At 39.2% G+C, this 17,511-nt stretch overlaps 2 protein-coding genes across 3 annotated transcripts in view; one reads left to right on the plus strand and one right to left on the minus strand.

Annotated features, from left to right (window-relative positions):
* Positions 1 to 13,910, plus strand: part of acss3 (acyl-CoA synthetase short chain family member 3) — a 51,055-nt gene extending 37,145 nt beyond the window's left edge. The window contains exons 12-17 of one of the 2 annotated variants that reach the window (XR_005007530.1): positions 4,717 to 4,798; positions 6,674 to 6,796; positions 6,901 to 7,000; positions 8,716 to 8,891; positions 9,880 to 12,714; positions 12,860 to 13,910. Coding sequence is in view for 1 of the 2 variants with exons in the window: in XM_036577203.1 (XP_036433096.1) it covers positions 4,717 to 4,798; positions 6,674 to 6,796; positions 6,901 to 7,000; positions 8,716 to 8,891; positions 9,880 to 9,960 (562 nt within the window). In the remaining variant the exon portion in view is untranslated. Of the gene's footprint in view, positions 1 to 4,716; positions 4,799 to 6,673; positions 6,797 to 6,900; positions 7,001 to 8,715; positions 8,892 to 9,879 lie in introns of both variants that reach the window. The other variant, XM_036577203.1, reaches the window with a different exon arrangement.
* Positions 13,049 to 17,511, minus strand: part of ppfia2 (PTPRF interacting protein alpha 2) — a 70,954-nt gene continuing 66,491 nt past the window's right edge. Inside the window, exons 28-29 of the mRNA XM_036577202.1 lie at positions 13,447 to 13,525; positions 13,049 to 13,158 (exon numbers count right to left, since the gene is read on the minus strand). Coding sequence (XP_036433095.1) covers positions 13,467 to 13,525 — 59 coding nt within the window. The 3' untranslated portion in view covers positions 13,049 to 13,158; positions 13,447 to 13,466. The remainder of the gene's footprint in view (positions 13,159 to 13,446; positions 13,526 to 17,511) is intronic.

A 17,511-nucleotide genomic window follows, 5' to 3' on the forward strand; every position in this document is an offset into this window, starting at 1 on the left:
GAGTTTTTAGGTGAAACAATGAAAACAATATAAAAATGCAATATAAAAATTTCTTTCTTTATTTCTCTCTCTCCTGTACTCTGTCAGTTTTCTTCTCTTTTTTATTTCTTGATTCTGTAAAGCTGCCTTGTGATGCCTGTTGTAAAAAGTAATATACAAATTTATCGGAATTAAACCAAGCTTGATTGATTTATATTTCTCCCTCTCTTTTCTCTCTCTCTCCCATTTCTTTCTCTCTTTCTTACTCTATCTCTCTTCCTGCTTTCTTCTTGCTCTCTTTCTTCTTGCTCTCTCTCTTCCTCTCTGTCTCTCTCTTTCTAACTATATACAGTGCCCTCCACAAACATTTTCACCCCAGTAAACATGAGCAAAACAGGCTGTGAAAAACATTCAGTAACACTTTCTATGAATGTCACCTTTGTAAGCATCTATAAACACATTCATAACATGTTATAATGCATTCATATGGCATTATAAACATGGCTATAAATATTTATAAAAATGCATTACACGTTATAGCCATGTTTATTATGTATTATGAATTGTTAACATAATACATTAAAAGTACTGATCATAACAAATTATAGGAGCTCATAAGTCGTATTTGTCCGCTCTAAGTAAAGTGAAGCGTACTGTACTAAAGCCTCCTCCAGTGGGCACATTAAGTAATTAAGTAATAAACACAGTAAAGCACATTACAGGCTTCAAATGTCAGAGTTTAAACTAGAGCTGCCATCAGTGTTTTACCCAACGTGGGAAAGTCAATGTACACCACCGTTAGCTTGGCACTAACTTAACACTGCATAACCAGTAGAATGCTAGCAGAAATTAGCATTACTGTAGTGCAGTGTAGTGATGTTACAGAGTGAAGGTTTCTAGTGTTTGATGTTAGAACCAGTGAGGGAACAAATTACAATGACAGCACCTCTCCCTCTCCAGGCCTTCACTCCACAGTGACTTCACGCTCCTTGTGATGTCAGAGGGGGTTCAGAGGAGGGGCTGATGGGTAAAGTGAGAGCGCTGGTTATGAAAAGCACATTCTAGCAGTAATTCTATGCTGGACAGCCTGTTTGGAGCAACTGAATATTCAGGACTGAAGTCACGAAGATGCAGCTCTAACAGCACCAGCGCTGAGAAATAAAATACTGGAAATCTCAGGGCGTAAATAAACTTTATATATGTCTTTACGCTCTCCAAGCTGGGACCGACTTCTTTGGCACTGACAGTATAACGTTATTAACACTACTTATAATGCGTAATTCAGTGTAATTCATTTTTATAAATATTTATAACCATGTTTATAATGCCATATGAATGCATTATAATATGTTATAAATGTATTTATGGATGCTTACAAAGGTGTAACGGGTTTTGCAATTTTAATGTTATTATTGCTAGAACCTTAGATAAGAGTGTAAGGTAACCCGGATTTATTTGAAGTCTACAGACCAGGGCAAGAGAGAGATGCTCGCACCAAGGATGCTTCAGAAAAGGGAATTTATTGGCTAAATATCAAACTACTTTTGGACTACATTCAATGATAAACAATAGAAAATAAAACAAGAAAACAAAACAAAACAAAAGTGATAGTAAAGAAAGTCAAAAAGACAAAATAGCTCGAGTAAAGTGATTCACGGCTAAATGGTATGAGGCAGTGTGGTTTGGGGAGTCGCTTGGGAGAGCCTCTAGAGAATTAACCTAAGTATGGACGGGAATAACTATATGGCTGGATGTACCTATTAAAAGTTCTCTTATTAAATAAATTGGCGTCAGGGCCCTGACTGCAAATTGATGGAACCAGCTTACATTGGAGTCGGGGGCTGACTTCAGGCGGGGTCGTCTCAGGACGGACTCGATCGAAGGCTGGAGCTCACGCGGTGGTTCCTCTCCTCGCTGGCCGTGGATGCTGCATCTCCGTGCGGGCACGCGCCTTCCCGTCAGTGATTGGGCGGAGGCGTCTCGTGGCCGTCTGACGGTGGAGCTTGGGCAGCCTTTCGATGGTCGATCTGTTCACAGATCAGTGCGTGGCTCTGGGTGCGATGCTGGGTCTCCGTGGCGTCAGAACCGCTCCCACTCCGCTGGCGAGGTTCAGGTTGCAATCAGGGTTCTGAGGCTGGTGATACTAATTTAACTAACTACCTCTCTTTAGCAGAATCGAAAGTTATGGGTATATCCTCCCTGGCCAGACAAGAAACATCCACCTTCCTTCTCTGAGGGTGGCTTAAACTTAAGGTGTGTAGACAAACAGGCAAGTTACAAAACAAACAAAGGGTTCAGATCTGACAATTTAGCGTTCTAATACTTCTGACCTGTCTTTCTGACCAAGGCTGGCACAAACTTAGAAATCTAGCTATCCTCTTGTTGAGAACACAGGACTCTGAACTACTGAAATTTGCGGTGCACTCTGGTTTTGCTCGGCTGGAGGCCCTACCCTTTGGAGGTGGAGCGGTTCTCCTCACCTAAGGTTAACTAGCTACCCATTGTTTCCAACTCTGATTGGTTGTGCATAATATTAGGAATGCCTTCCCCAGAATCACTGCCTTCTTTGTTTCAGCCAGTTTAAACAAAGAAAAAGAAACATTTCTATATCATCAAATTGGTTTAACTTTCAAAATCAAGGAATGAAAAACTAGGATATTCAGGCATGTTTCTAAGAGAGAGTTTAACCCTTGTTACCTGATACACAATACATGTTAAAGAACAAAGGTAATATTTACCTATAATATCTGAATATGACCCAATGCATGAAGAAATAAAATCGACAACAAAAGGAAAGGAACAAAGGAAGAAAAGAAAACCACATTCAGGATACATATTGGTCAATGGTCTAAACTCATAGCAATTAAATGGTTGGGTCTGTCTGTTATCAAAGTTATACACTACGTATTTCTAGCACTTAATAGTAGAAAGAGATACAGGTAATATTTAAGTAATACACAACAATAAGATTAATAAAACAAGTAGTATTGCTTACAGATTATATAAATGTTGATAATCAAGCAGACAAAGCAAGAAGTTTCTTGGGTTCCTTATAAGCACATGTCCTTACGGTGGTGATGTGGTAATTCTTGTTTTCACCCCTTGGGGGTGCTGTGGGTCCATGCTTGAGATCTTCAGGGAATTTAGAAAGTTTAAATTTTGCAGTCCAGATTGTCGTATCAGTTCCGTTCTTGGTATGTCTAGTTTAGTTAAAGAGTTCTAACGAATGGTTGCAGTTTGGAGTGGACATATACCTTAGAAATGTACTTTCTGTTACTTAAAGATAAAGTTGTCCACAGGACTTTGGAGAGCCATGTGGCCAATTCCAGGGAGGTGTTCTGTTGCCCGCTGGGTCGAGGGAGAGGGGTGCTGGTTCTTGATTCAGCCGTAAATTTGACTGAGTTTGGGGTTGGGAATGTAAAGTCGACAGATTTACATTTTCAGTTCCAGACTTGCTGGAGCCAAAAGGCCCTTAACTTTTAGGTTGTTGATAAGTTAGGTAAACGCTCAATGTGAAGTAAAGTTTCAGCCAGTGTTCGCTACAAAGGTGACATTCATAGAAAGTGTTACCAAACATTCTTTATTGCTTATCCTTTTGAGCTTTATTCAAAATATTAACAAGATACTAGATAAAGTCTGTGATACCATGTACCCGAATAAATTGTCCAGGGCCTTTGAAAGAAAAACAGCCCCACAGCATCACGGATCCACCACCATACTTCACAGTGGGGATGAGGTACTTGGCTGCATGGCTGTCTTTGTGTACATGCCAAAGTCACTTCTGGTGTTTGTTGCCAAAAACCTCTATTTTGGTCTCATCTGACCGTAGAACATGAAAGTTACAGTAAAGTTTTTGCAAACTGTAGGAGCTTGAGTTTGTTGGTCTTTTAAACAGCAGATGCTTTCTTCTGGCAACCCCCTCAAACACCTTGCGGTTATATAGGTGCTGTTTGATTGTGGTTTGGGAGAAGTTCTGACCCCGTGATCTAACTAACGTGTACAATTCCCAATCTGTGATCCATGAAGATTCATTGTCCACTTGAACCATCCTCCTCGCTGTGCGTTTGGTCAGTGTAAACGTACGTCCTTTTCCTGGCAGATTCTTAACGCTTCTAGTTGTTTTAAACTTCTTAATTATTGCCTTGATAGTGAAAATGGGCATTTTTCAATAATTTGATATTTTCTTGTAGCCGTTTCCGAAGTTGTGCAGCTCAACAACCTTTTGTCGCACATCATTACTGTCTTCTCTGGTCTTTTTCATGGTGATGAATGACTGAGGAAATATGGCCTCTGTTTCATCTCATATATATTCCCCAGTGAAACAGCAAATCATGGCTGACCATCTCATTGTTCCTGATCACTCAGGTGCACTTAAAAACATAACATATGAATGGGAATATGAAGGGGAATATACTTCAGTTAGATTCACTCTTAAGAATATCTAGGGGTGCCAACAATTCAGGCACACATAGATTTAAGAAAAATATAAATTTCAATGACAAGATTTAGTTTTTTCTTTCAATCACTTACACCTTGAATGAAGTTTAGATTTTTGTTGATATTCTGAATGAAAGAATAAAAGTATAAGTAATTAAGAATATTTTCTGCAGCTCATTTTGCTCATGATTGCCAGTACTTATGGAGGGCACTGTATCTTATTATATTAGAAACTAGCTGGTGGTATATTATTGATGTACTGACTTTCATTCTCTCTTTCTCTCTTTCTTTCTGTTTCAGGCTTCCTCTCCCTCCTGGTGCTGCACTGTCTCTCTGGCAGAATCCAAAACTCTTTGAGGAACTCTACTTCACAAAGTTTCCTGTAAGAGCACAAAATGCTATCATGTTGTGTCTCTTGTGAGTAGTTACGATTCCGGCTAGCCCAAACAGCATTTTACAGGCTTCAAATACTTATAGTTATTTCCAAGCAAGCGCTCAAGCAGTCATTCTTAAATTCACCCTTAATTCAATATTTACATTTCATAATCAACCATAACTACAAGTATGTCTGTTACTGCAGTTCAAAATGCATCCAGTAGGTGGCAACAATGCATTAATAGTCAGGCTGAAGCCCAGCTGCTTGTGCTCTGTGTTACTGTAATACAATCTGCAGTCATAGCATTATTGTTCAAATACAGCTTACTGCGTCATTTGTATGGATGAATTAGAATTATTTGTTACCAGTACAATTTAGTTCATTTAGTTTATTAATTTAACGTCTTTTGTTGAGTTATTTTATTTGGCTAGTTTGCCATTTTTAACATGAAAAGCAGCAAAGCGTTTCCTCATCTATTGCCAAGAACAGGTTTGAGGCTCTGAGCTCCCTGATTTAGCAGCACCCACAGCAGAGCCTGAGCAACACTATACTTTCATATTCGAATGATTTATCAAACTTGTTCTGCCTCCATCGTATACCAGCCTCTTCTCACATAAAGTGCTCCTATTATTTCTGAGGCATCTCTGCTTTTTTAGCTTCTATGGCCATGTGGGAAGCGGTGCAGTTTGTTTAAGTGCCTTTGCTGATGAAACGTTGTCAACATATATTTCCCATAAGTTTGGTACAATGTTTTTTCACTTCTCATTAAACCTATCATGTTTCTTTAGAACACCCAAAAATAATCAATTAAATACAAATTCTAATATTATTTAAATTAGGATTTTGTCCCGCAGACTTTTAAAAAAGGTATTAATACACAGTTGGTACACAGTAATCAAATTCTTTCTGCTCTAACACACCTGATTCAGCTCATAAGGGCAGGATAATTACACTGATGAGTTTTTAATTGAATATTTGTTCAGCCAGTGGTTTAATCTGCCTGATTCAATATGGATGGAGCTTTAAATGGAGCGCTGCCTTAATTTAATTCACTTTTACTGATAGAATTAATCCAGTTCAATTACTGCTGAAAGAAATCAGATGTAGGGTGTGTGTGTGTGTGTGTGTGTGTGTGTTGTGCTGTGTTGACAAGATTAAAGATGATAATGAATGTCAAACTAACATAATGTCACCTTTTCTGTGGAATAGTTTTAGTGTTTTGGAATAAAAGCACTTTTGCAAGCTTATAAAATGGATAGATCTGGTCCTATTGGCATCTGTATTGATGCACCAAGAATAAGAACACCCCTTACCTGTGATAAGATCAATGTAAAGCACAACCTCTCATGGCTTATTGCTTTATTAAGCAATTGGGCCTTATAACGTGAATATAATCTGAAGTAGTGTAAAGGTATTTGGTATGATATCTCTTCTGTTCCATCCTGTTCCACAAATTATGATGAAAAATGAGCTCTGTGGTTATAAAGCTGCCGTCATCCTGCAACCAAATACAGCACAGATGCTCAGAAACAGCCAGAAATAATAGAGATAAGTCTGAACTTCTGCCGTCTCACCTACTGTTTTCCCATCACTGTTCATATTTAGTGGAGAGGCAGTGAATCAAGTGTGTTATTTAAAGTGCCTTGTGCCGCCTAGTGGTGGACACTGGCGTAACACTACCTTTGCCTTCATTACAACCAGTAGACATCTAATCAAAGTTTTGGAGTACTTTTTATTATTGTAGTATTCTTTAAACAGATGAACCACACCAGGTTCATAGAAGTAGATTAGATTTGTGGATTCCATGCTATTGGCTAAATATGGGCTCTTGCACCTACACTTTTTCTTTTGTTTCTTTCTTTCTCTCTCACTCTCTGACAGGGTTATTATGACACTATGGATGCAGGTTATGCAGACGAGGAGGGATTTTTGTACATCATGTCGCGCTCTGATGATGTGATAAACGTGGCGGGTCACAGGCTGTCATCTGGAGCTCTAGAAGAGGTGAGAGAGAGGGGGGGGCAGTGGATCTCCTGAATAAAGTGATATTAAAGTGATAAAGTGAGATCTTTGGTGATGACATGTGTGTGCGTGTGTGTGTTGTACAGTCAGTGCTGCAGCACCCCAGTGTGGTAGACTGTGCTGTTGTGGGTCTGGAGGATTCTCTGAAAGGACACGTGCCACTCGCCCTGTGTGTGCTGCGAAATGGTGAGAGAGAGAGATAAATAGAAAAGATGAAGTGGGCATACATATATTTTCTTTCAGTCATTTCCGTAAGCATTGGTACGGCAAGCCCTACTAAATTCATCTGTTTTGCTACACACTGAAGACGTTTGAGTTATCTCCTGATATTTACATCTAGGAACAGCTTAGAAAATCAGACCACCCATTTTTTAGGTGAGAAGAAAGTACAGGAACAGGTAGTTTTAAAGGAAATTAAAGTAACACTTAATATTGGTTGCATATCCTTTGCTTGCTTTTCCAGGGTTTTACTGCAGCTTCTTTCAGTTGTTTGCTTTGGGAGGCTTCTCCCTTCAGTTTCCTCTTCAGGAGGTAAATAGCATGTTCTGGGTTAAGATAGCTGAGTTATAATCTGGTGAGTGACTGGGCCACTTCATTTTTTCCCCTGATGAAGTCCTTTGCTGTGCTAGCAGTGTGTTTTGGGTCATTGTCTTGCTGCATGATGAAGCTCCTCCTGATTAGATTGGATGCATTTCTCTGTAAATTGCAGAACAGTTAGAATGTTTCTGCAGACCTCTGAATTCATTCTGATGCCACCATCATGAGTTACATCATCAATAAAGATTAGTGAGCCTGTTCCAGAAGCAGCCATGCAAACCCAAGCCATGACACTACCTCCACCGTGCTTGACCCAAGAACTTGTGTGTTGTGGATCATATGCAGATCCTTTCTTTCTTCACATTTTGGCCTTTCCGTCGTTTTGCTAGTGGATAATCTTCGTCTCGTCAGTTCATAAAACTTTTGTGGCTCATTCTTTGCAAATTCCAGTCTGGCCTTCTGATTCTTACTGCTGATGAGTGGTTTGTATCTTGTTTTATGGCCTCTATAAGTCTTCTTTGAATGGTAGATTGTGATGAGTGGATCAGTGCTGCTGGAGTTGTAAACACTGTGTCCACTCACTGTCCACTCTATTAGACACTCCTACCTTGTTGGTTCACCTTGTAGATGTAAAGTCTGTTGCTACACAGTTTGTGTTAGTCATCCCATGTTCAGTCCCTTCTGGGGTGGGCATGGAAGATGAGAGGGGGCAGGGAGAGAAGATGGAAGAATGGAGAAAGACAATTTGTTTAACTGATTTAATGAATTCAGTTGAACGGTTTGTGGTGATAATCAGAGGTGTGTGTCCCTCAGAGAAAATCTGAGGACTGGACAAAAAGAATAATATGGAGAAAGAAAACAGGCTTACAGACTCAGTTTTAGATGTTACATATAGATAAACGGAATATAATGGTACTGTGATACTAACGGTGCTCATGACAACGGTGATTTAAAGTGATGCATTTACAAAGACACCTTACTTGTATGTTTTTCATCTAATCTCTTATGTAGTTGATCAGCCAAGACACGTTTGGTGTCTGAGGTTTGCTTCTTTAGTTTTACACTGGAGCTACAAGATTAATGTTGTTAACGAGTAATGAATGCTTACTAGCATGCCAGACTGCATGCCTTATTAATCACTCACTTTTCTCAAACCAAGTTATTAAGTAATCTCAGTTATTAAGAAGACTTCTTTATATGTTTCTGGCACAAAATGACAAGTGAAAAAAGTATATTACACGGTCATTTTAAAGCCTTATTTTTTCTATAAAACTGGTTGTATGTCCAGTCTGTTTAATCTGTATGTTTGCTTTTGGTGTCTTTTTCTGCGTGTGTGTGTGTGTGTGTGTGTGTGCGTGCGTCAGACTATCAGCAGAATCCTGATGCGCTGACGAAGCAGCTGGTTAAGGTGGTGAGGGACACCATTGGGCCTGTGGCAGCTTTCCGGAAGGTTCTGTTTGTCAAAGCTCTGCCCAAAACCCGCTCAGGAAAAATCCCTCGCTCTTCTCTCGCTAATCTGGTTAACGGCAAACCTTACAAGGTACAGTAAAGTATTCAAACTCACTGTCTAAAAGTGTATATTCTGAAACAAAATGGGAAGCTGATGAGAATGTTTTTCAGACGGCCTTTAGAAAGCATTACTTTTATCTCTTACAAATCTAGAGTTATTATTGTGATTTTGTTGTGTGTAAATGCTTTAGTTGAACAGTCACTTAATCACATGTACAGTCAGTCTACATTCTGTACTGACAGGTTGGAGTCTGCACTTCTGACTTTTTTCTAAATTGGTTCAATCTAACACAGCAAAAATGCAAAGGATGTTTTTTCCTTCTTCAAAGCTGTTTACACAACTGTACCTTTTCATCAAACTTAAATCGTAATATCTCCTCTTCTTACAAACACTAATGTGGTATGAAGTAATGGTTTAGAATCTTCACTTTCCTCAGTTTCTCCACTTGTTTCAAAGAGCTACGAGTGAGAAGTAATAAATATTGAATTACAGCATGTTTTTGTCACTGTCAGTGATAACTTTTCATTTTTCTACATGATTTAAGCACAACAGCTGCCCTTTGCATTGTGTGGCCATAGAAATGCTCCAGAATTACTTGGAATAAAATCTCTTTACATTCACTTAGAATGTTTTGCCCTCTACTGTTAACGTTTTGGAAATAAAAATTCTAAGAAGTGAACAGGACGTTTTGTTACAGTGCCTTTAAGACTGATATATGTAAATGAGCTCTGTTCTAATTGGTGAATGGGCGTGGTTAAACTGCTGTAGGATGGACGGCAGATGTGTCTAAATGTGCTGGTTTTTGTGGCAATTTAAAATGGGCAGCTTGTTTTCTGTCCATGGACATGTACTAGGAAGTGAACATATTGAAACTTTAACAATGTTTATATACTATATCAAATTCTTTTATTTCCAAAATGTGAGGAAAATTTGATTTGCTGTCATATGAACAATTAAGTGTGGTGGATATTTTTTTTCGACATGTTTAATTATTGCTTTTTTACCCTGTGTTTTACAGATTACTCCAACTATCGAAGATCCTGAAGTGTTCAAAGACCTTGAGAAGGCCGTGAAGGAGAATCTGAGAAGAACTGGATAATCATACACACGTACACACACACACACAAACACACACGCGCACACACCACCTGTAGCCTTGTTACTCCTCAAGCCCACTGCGATCTAAATTTAGCATAATGACTACCAGAAATGTGTTTTGTTGAACCAGGATAATGCAGAAATTCGACATAATCCTGCAGGTAATCATATAACAATGTTGTATCCCCATTTGACACAGCAGATTTCATAACCTACAATAACAAATACAGATCTATCCTGAAGTCACCTGCAAGCAGTATTATATCCTGAAGATGCATCTTCAGGATGGGTAGGAAATTTGTGTTCAGTTGAACACAGTGGATGTGTTGTATTGCATTATCAGATCCAGAGGAGTGTGCAAGCAATGTTACATATACATTTGTGCAATGAGCGGATATTTTATAGTCAAATGTTTGACGTTACTTTTTATTGACAATGAAAACTTCTTTGATCACCACATAGTTTTGACCAAAATACAATCAGTAATAAATAAAAAAATGGACACAAAATAAAATGATTCTCTGTACGTGCAAAACAAGGATGTATAAACTCTGCGATCCGCTTTGTGGCAGAAATAACTCAAAGACAGGAAAGGAGGTCTGTACAAGAGGTTACCCCGGCAACTTCTACAGAAAATAGTTCAACAGTTTTACACCAAAATAAGTCACAGCAAGCAACAGGTTTTGTCTTTTTAAAAGTTTAGTCTGGACTTCAACAAGTTGATATACACTCTACGTTCACTAGGAGCTAAGCCTGTCTTGTAGTTATTTCTCCTACGAGTGTTGAAGAAGGGGGTTTGGCTCGTATTGAGATGAGGATTATTAGATTAGTGGTGATGTTTTGAGTGAACTCTTGCAGGGTTCTTGTAGAGTGATGATGAGATTTTGAGACCGAAAGTGAGTTTACTAGTGCAAGGCAAAATCTGAAATGACTCTATATTTGGCTTACAGGGCACGAGTCTGTTGATGTCACTTTGTGGCTGTGTCTCAGTACATGTGAAACCTGACACGAAGGCTGTCTAAAGCCCTATTGGAACTGCATTAGTCTGACCTGGGGAGGTGCTGTAATCTGAGTGATTGCCAATGTCCTCTGTGATTTTAATCCGCTACGAATCTGCAATGTCTGTAGTTTTTACAAGTCTGCTAAGTAATAATTACGTTCTGTTTGCTCCCTTGATAATAGTAGTCAAATCACCAGTAACCTGCACTTCTTTTTGGTGCCTGAAGACAAGACTAACCGCTAAAATGGGGCTTGACTTGGCACAAGTTCAAAACAGGACTACTGTAATGTTTGTACAGTTCATGTACTGAAATGTAACATTTTTGATGATGGCCCAATTAGAATAATGCAATATTTTATACGTACATCTCTGTAAGCAAAGTCACTTCTGTCTGGGGGGTATTTGTTAAGTTGTTGAGTCCACTTGACTAGCTAACGCTGTTCTGTCTTGCAGCAACTGGAAGTTAGTTTTGTTTGCTTGCTTGTTTATTTGGACCTGCTTTTGTGCAATTTTAAACCTGTGAGGCTCAGGCTATGACGTTTTGATTTGGGCCATCTGGGGAATTTACATAGATACTTTATCATACAAATCAGCCAGTCAGTTTTTTTAAGTTTTTAATCCTTTAAATATGCTGCCTAGTGCCTACTGTTGTGTCTCATTTTGGTGAAATTTTAGGACAGCATCATATGTATCCATAATTTATAAGGCAATTCTAGCCCCCCGGGCTATCAGTTTAAAATGCACATAATGTGGTCTGTCTGTCATGAACTGACTGTCACGTTTTCACTTAATTCTGAAGTTCCACAAGTTGTCAGAAATTCCCAGTCTCGCTCTCAAAATATTTCTACACCACTTCCAAATATGGGGAAGAGTGCATGTTATCAGCGCAAGTCTCACTTTCATTATTATCAATCTTAATGTAGATAACAGCATCATTTTTTATGCATACACAACCTTCATACATGTGGCCCCTGGTGATGTAATCAATGCTTAACTGTGCCTAAATCCATTTTGATTAAAACCCTGCCTGCATGCACAGATGCCTATATAGGCAGCAAGGAGCAAGGCAGGTCACTGGGTATTGAGACAAACCCCCTGTGTAGAGCCAAATGAAGAGCCATTTAAAACTGAGCCCATCCTGAACCTGTGAATTGCTTGCAGTGCCGCCATTGGGGATCAGTGGTTTAGCCCGATGATGGGAAAAACACTTCCCACTTTTAGCAGCATCAGCCCTGTCATATTTAACCCTTTCAGGAGTGCGCGGCTGTGCCCAGAAGAACGGAACGCTGCATTAAAGAGAGTTCTATTTATGATGCCACAATGGTGTCTAAGAAATTCTAACATATTCTACATTCTAGAACCACTTTCAAAATTCTAGAACTGCACATTCCAAGTAAACACAGTCTCTCTCCGAAGGGTTCAGCTGCGGTGTATCCGATGAAGAAGGTATGTTCTCCTGTGTCTGATGGGAACCAGCAGAGCATGAGGGACCTCGACACTCTCATCCACATAATGGCAAGAAAACAAAATAAAAAACAAAACAGCATGTATTCCTCTTTCAGTCCAACAGCAGCACAGTTTAAACCAGTGCTTCTCCACTCCAGTCCTGGGTTGCCTTTGCATTGCACAGGTTTATGTTTTCCCTCTTCTAACATGCCATATTTGAGCTAACGGCTCATTATTATGTGGAATAGGTCGCACCGGAGCAGGAAAAATACTAAAACCTTGTAGCACAGGCTTCCCGCCAAACCAGAGGTGAGAAACAAAGCCATGACATTAAGAGACGAAATCTGCACAAAGTCTGAATATGTTCTCATATTATTATTTTTTTCTCCTTCTTCTTTTTATACAGACATGTTTATAGATATATAAAAAACAGTGTATTTATATTCATTTACAGCTAAACCTGCACATCCCCTGTAGAAGAGCGGCACTGCAGGCGCACTGAAGTACAAGGGCCATGTAAAAGGTAGAAAGGGCAGGAGTGAAGTAGCACCTGGACACGGTGCCTGGGTTGTGGCCTTGGCTTGTTTACGTAGACGGTGGGGGGAAGGGGGGGGTAACTGGCAAACCCCCGCCCCCTTTTGCCCCTCTCCCTTGGAGCGACGTTTGTTCTCTTGGCAGTGTGACTCAGCAGAATTCTCTTCCAGGCCCAGGGACCTTTCCCTCAAAATCATAAGACTCCTCTAGAAAAGACATCTGAAACAGAGCGGTGTGAGTGAAAGCCATAGTTCAGCAGAAATTTACATAACTTTCCCCCTTAACCCAGAAGACACGATGGGTGTCTGAAGTTTGCATCTTTAGTTTTACACTCGAGTTAACAACTCGACACTGTTCTGAGACGTTTGTGATTCAGGCATGCACTGTGCTAATTGGTAGGGTTTAAACTTGCATAATTTTGTAGCTACGTTAGCCTTGTAGCTCCAGTGTACAACGCAAACTTCAGAATTAAAACTGTGTGTGTGTGTGTGAGAGAGAGAGACTCACAGTTGTGTGTCCTCCCTCTCTCAGCATGAGTAGGTCCTCACAGTGGAACTGTCCAGCCGCTGCACTGCTGATGGCCCAACTGCAGGGGGTGACAGAGAAACCCACTGAGCAACATCTCACTGTGCCATTGGAGTAGGGATGGGCATGATTATTTGAATATGCAGATCCAAACTCATTCTTGTTTATGGTTGGTTACTCAGGTATTTCAGAATGTTTTGTTCAGAATGAAAAAAATGAAATAAATCCAAAATTATCTTGGAGTGTCTATATGATGATATATGTATAATGTAAAGCTGTGTGTGATATTCACCGCGACCCAGAAGGATAAGCGGTTTAGATGATGTATCTATGTATGTATGTATGTGTGTGATATTGTTCTGTACGTCAGCTATTAGTGTGTTAAATCACACACACTTAAAACGAACTAAATTAATAAATGTAAAATGAGCCCACACAATCAGGTACAGATCACCTCATGCTGTGTTTACATGTTGGTGGTAGACAGTTGACGGCAAAAAGAACATTCCTTTGTTTTTAGTTGGGCCGGAGTATAAATTCTGGTACCTCTGGTGGCAGTGTCCCAATCACCGCAACAACATGTGGAACATCCCACCAGACGTTTTCCTAACTTTTGCCACAGCGGTGGAATAAACCAGACGTTGATTTTCCTGGGAGCCGTGGATGGCAAATTTCCAGGCAAACCCAGTGCACAAAGAAATTAGAAGAGTTTTGAACGTCCTGTTTTTTTTTCCCACCTTAAACAATATATGCTGCTAAAGCTGTACTCTGATCATCCATTTTCGCCAGTAACAGTGTCACCAACGTTTGTGTGTCTTTATGCCACCATTTATCGCGTAGCACTATGAGCCTGTTTACACCTTACATTCATGTTTCGTGTCGGATTGCCTCTGGAAAAACTTTGACTGGATTTCATTTACACAAAAATATGTCCCCAGTATGTCCAGATGAGATTCGAGTGTACTTTTCCCACATAAAAACACATCAACACATTTCTGTTTTGTTTACTCTTTTCTCCGTTTTGATAGAGTCAACGAGCTTGGCTTTCATCGACCTGGGATGCATTAAGGCTCTTTGTTTGGGGATAATTCCAGCCTCAGATTGTAATCCTGTTATGGTGGGTCACACCTGGCTTTTCATGCAGTCAAGTGAAATCCGAACATGATCCGATTACCGAAAACGCATGTTAATGCAAGGTGTAAACAGGCCAGTGAGATACGGAATGATGGTTTTTTCAATGGCAACATGTAAACAGCATTAAGCTAGCTGCGCACAGTAAGTAAATGTTGAATTTTGAGAGTTTTGTGGTAAATTCATTCTAATCTCAATTACAGGCTTTATAAATGTGTAGAGCATGACACAACCTAAACAAACAAAATAACTTTACAGATTGGTTTCCCAGATATGGATTAAGCCTCGTCCTGGACTAACTAGCATTATAAATGGAGATTCTCCATTAAAAAGGAAGGTACAGTCCAGGGCTAGACTTGATACTCGTCTGAGAAAGTATTAGTGCAAGTTCAAGGTTTATATTTTTATACAAACAAGTCAGTAATCCAAAACACACTTATGTGTGTTTTACGGTGGATCTGGACAACTATCTGACTGAAAATTTACACATAACGCTGTTATGGGAATACAGGAAGATGACCATAAATACGCTTTACTTGAACCTGTTTAACACAAAATGTCCACGTAACATTCGTTAGATTGTGCCTTGCTTTCCACTACTATTTATTAAAATCTGCAGATATTCAAATAAGAAATTGGTTAAAATGCCCATCCCTGTTCTGGGGTCATGTACATGAAGTGCATCATCAACATATCTCTGCCATTCGTCTTATCACTCTCATGGACACACACACTACTATTTAGAGTCAGCACACTTCCACACAAACACATGGTTAGTCTGAGCATCACATAACCAGTGAAAAAGCAGAGAGACACGATTCTTCAGTCAGAATCCAGAGACACGTAGGCATCCTTCTGCTGGACGCTAGCTTCTAAACAGGGGCTACAGATAGAACCAGCACAGGAAGGCATGTCCAGTTACACTGGGGTTAAGCATTAAAGGTGAACGCTGGCCAGAACCTGCCTTCTCATCTACAATGAGCATCAAAAGTTTGAGGACACCTAGCTTCTGAAAATGTGTTTGATAAATGACCATACTTTTTTGTCAGTTTTAAATAATTGTTTTCTAAGCAGTCTTTCTGTATGAATGAAAACAATATGTGTAAATATTTGTGCCAGTATTAATGACACTCATTCCCTTGTAATGTCAGCGCTCATCAGCACTAAAAACTAAAATCAATTGAACTATATATATAATATTTGCTTTTAACAATAGTTTGAAAAAAACTGTCAAATCATTATTGAGGCAAAACCTGCTACAAATACCAAGAAAGACACTTTGATGAACACAAAGCTGAGTGTTGAAGATAAATATAAACAAAGCATCAGCACAGAGCTGCTTTACAGTGAAACTCTCAATTACTCAGAAAGGTCAAACTTTTGATGGGCAGTGTATGTGATGGGCAACCGTTTGAGCTGCTGTTTGAGTGGTAAAGAGACTTGGCTTGACTGAAAATGCAAATATAAAAAACACAAACATGTTAACCAGCAGCTTCTTCTAAGAATTTTGCCCATCTGTTCCTTTACATACAAAACAAATCATGGCAGATTTTAACCAGAGTGCACGTTTAATGCAGGGAAGGAGGAACGTTCATCTCACGTGACATAACATATAAACACATTTAGTTTAGGACATATATCTCCAACTCTGTTCCTCGAGAAAGCCATATGTTTTAAGTTATTAGGCAAACTGAGAAATCGTCCTTTACTAAATACTCACAGCTCTGTTCCAATACAGTCTAGCTGAGGAAGTCTAAATATATGAGAAGCTGAATTTCACGTTAAACTGTGTTTTGGACCACACTGCTGTTAGTTTTCTCAAAAGAAGAGCTGTTGGAGATGCCTAGTTTAGTTTAATCTGGGATCTGGGTATAACTGTTTCAAAGATATGTTTTCTGCTAAAGCCTCTGTAGTTATTATGACCTGCAAGTCTAATGAAAAATTAAAGGCAAAATCTCTACTGAATTCATGCAAATTTGGAAAAAAATATCAAAACTATGCTTTAAACAGCTTTGCGGTTATGATTTTTAATTCAACAAATACTGGTTTCTGACATCTAAAATACTAAGTAGGTATGAATACAACACTAAGAATCATTCTATCAAATACATTATTCATTTCTGCTGGAAAATTTTAAGGCTACACTGTTTGAGCCTATATTTTTATCAAAGGCATTAATCTTAGAGTTAAGACAGCTACATTCCATTAACATATATAAGCTCCCCAGACAAAAATTAGGGTTATTAAGGTGGTAGTAACTTTAGGCTCCTGCAGATGGCGTTAAAGAGGATGGGCTATAAACACCTGCAGGGTGTGCGACAAGATTCATAGATTGAGAAAAGGTGGTACAGTGCAGTGAATGTCTTGTTTGATGTGTGGAAAATAGGCTGCAAAGCAGAAGTTAATGATTGGCAAAAAGGAGTCATTTCATTTGGGCGTGCTAAAGGCTATAATGTAAAGGAAGTAGCTGAATTTGCAGGTGTATCAAAGCGTACAGTCATACGGGTCTACACAAAATTCTTGTCACAATTTTGGCCAAAAAACAAAACAGATGGATAGGGACCGCCAACGTGTTTCACAGCTTGTGAATAAAAATCGCTTCGCGTCCAGCCAAGAATTGCTTCTAGATGTCAACACAGTCAATAGTTCTGTTTGGTTTGGTATTCCTAAATCAGACGTTATGCCACGGAATCAGAATCTGCTTTGTGTTTTCTTTATGGTTAAAAAAATTATTCTGACTTCATTACAAATGAACACTAATGTTTAAACGTAAAAAAAAAAAACAAACAATAAAACTCTTCACTTTCTCTTAAGATCGTCTGCTGTATAAATCTTAGTATTGTATTCATACCTCTTGAAATGTAATCTCAGCCTAATCAGTGAGGAGTTGAATTCAACATTTAGGAGGTAATTTAC

Source organism: Colossoma macropomum, unplaced genomic scaffold, assembly GCF_904425465.1.
Source record: "Colossoma macropomum unplaced genomic scaffold, Colossoma_macropomum, whole genome shotgun sequence".
In the NCBI taxonomy this organism is placed as follows: Eukaryota; Metazoa; Chordata; class Actinopteri; order Characiformes; family Serrasalmidae; genus Colossoma; species Colossoma macropomum.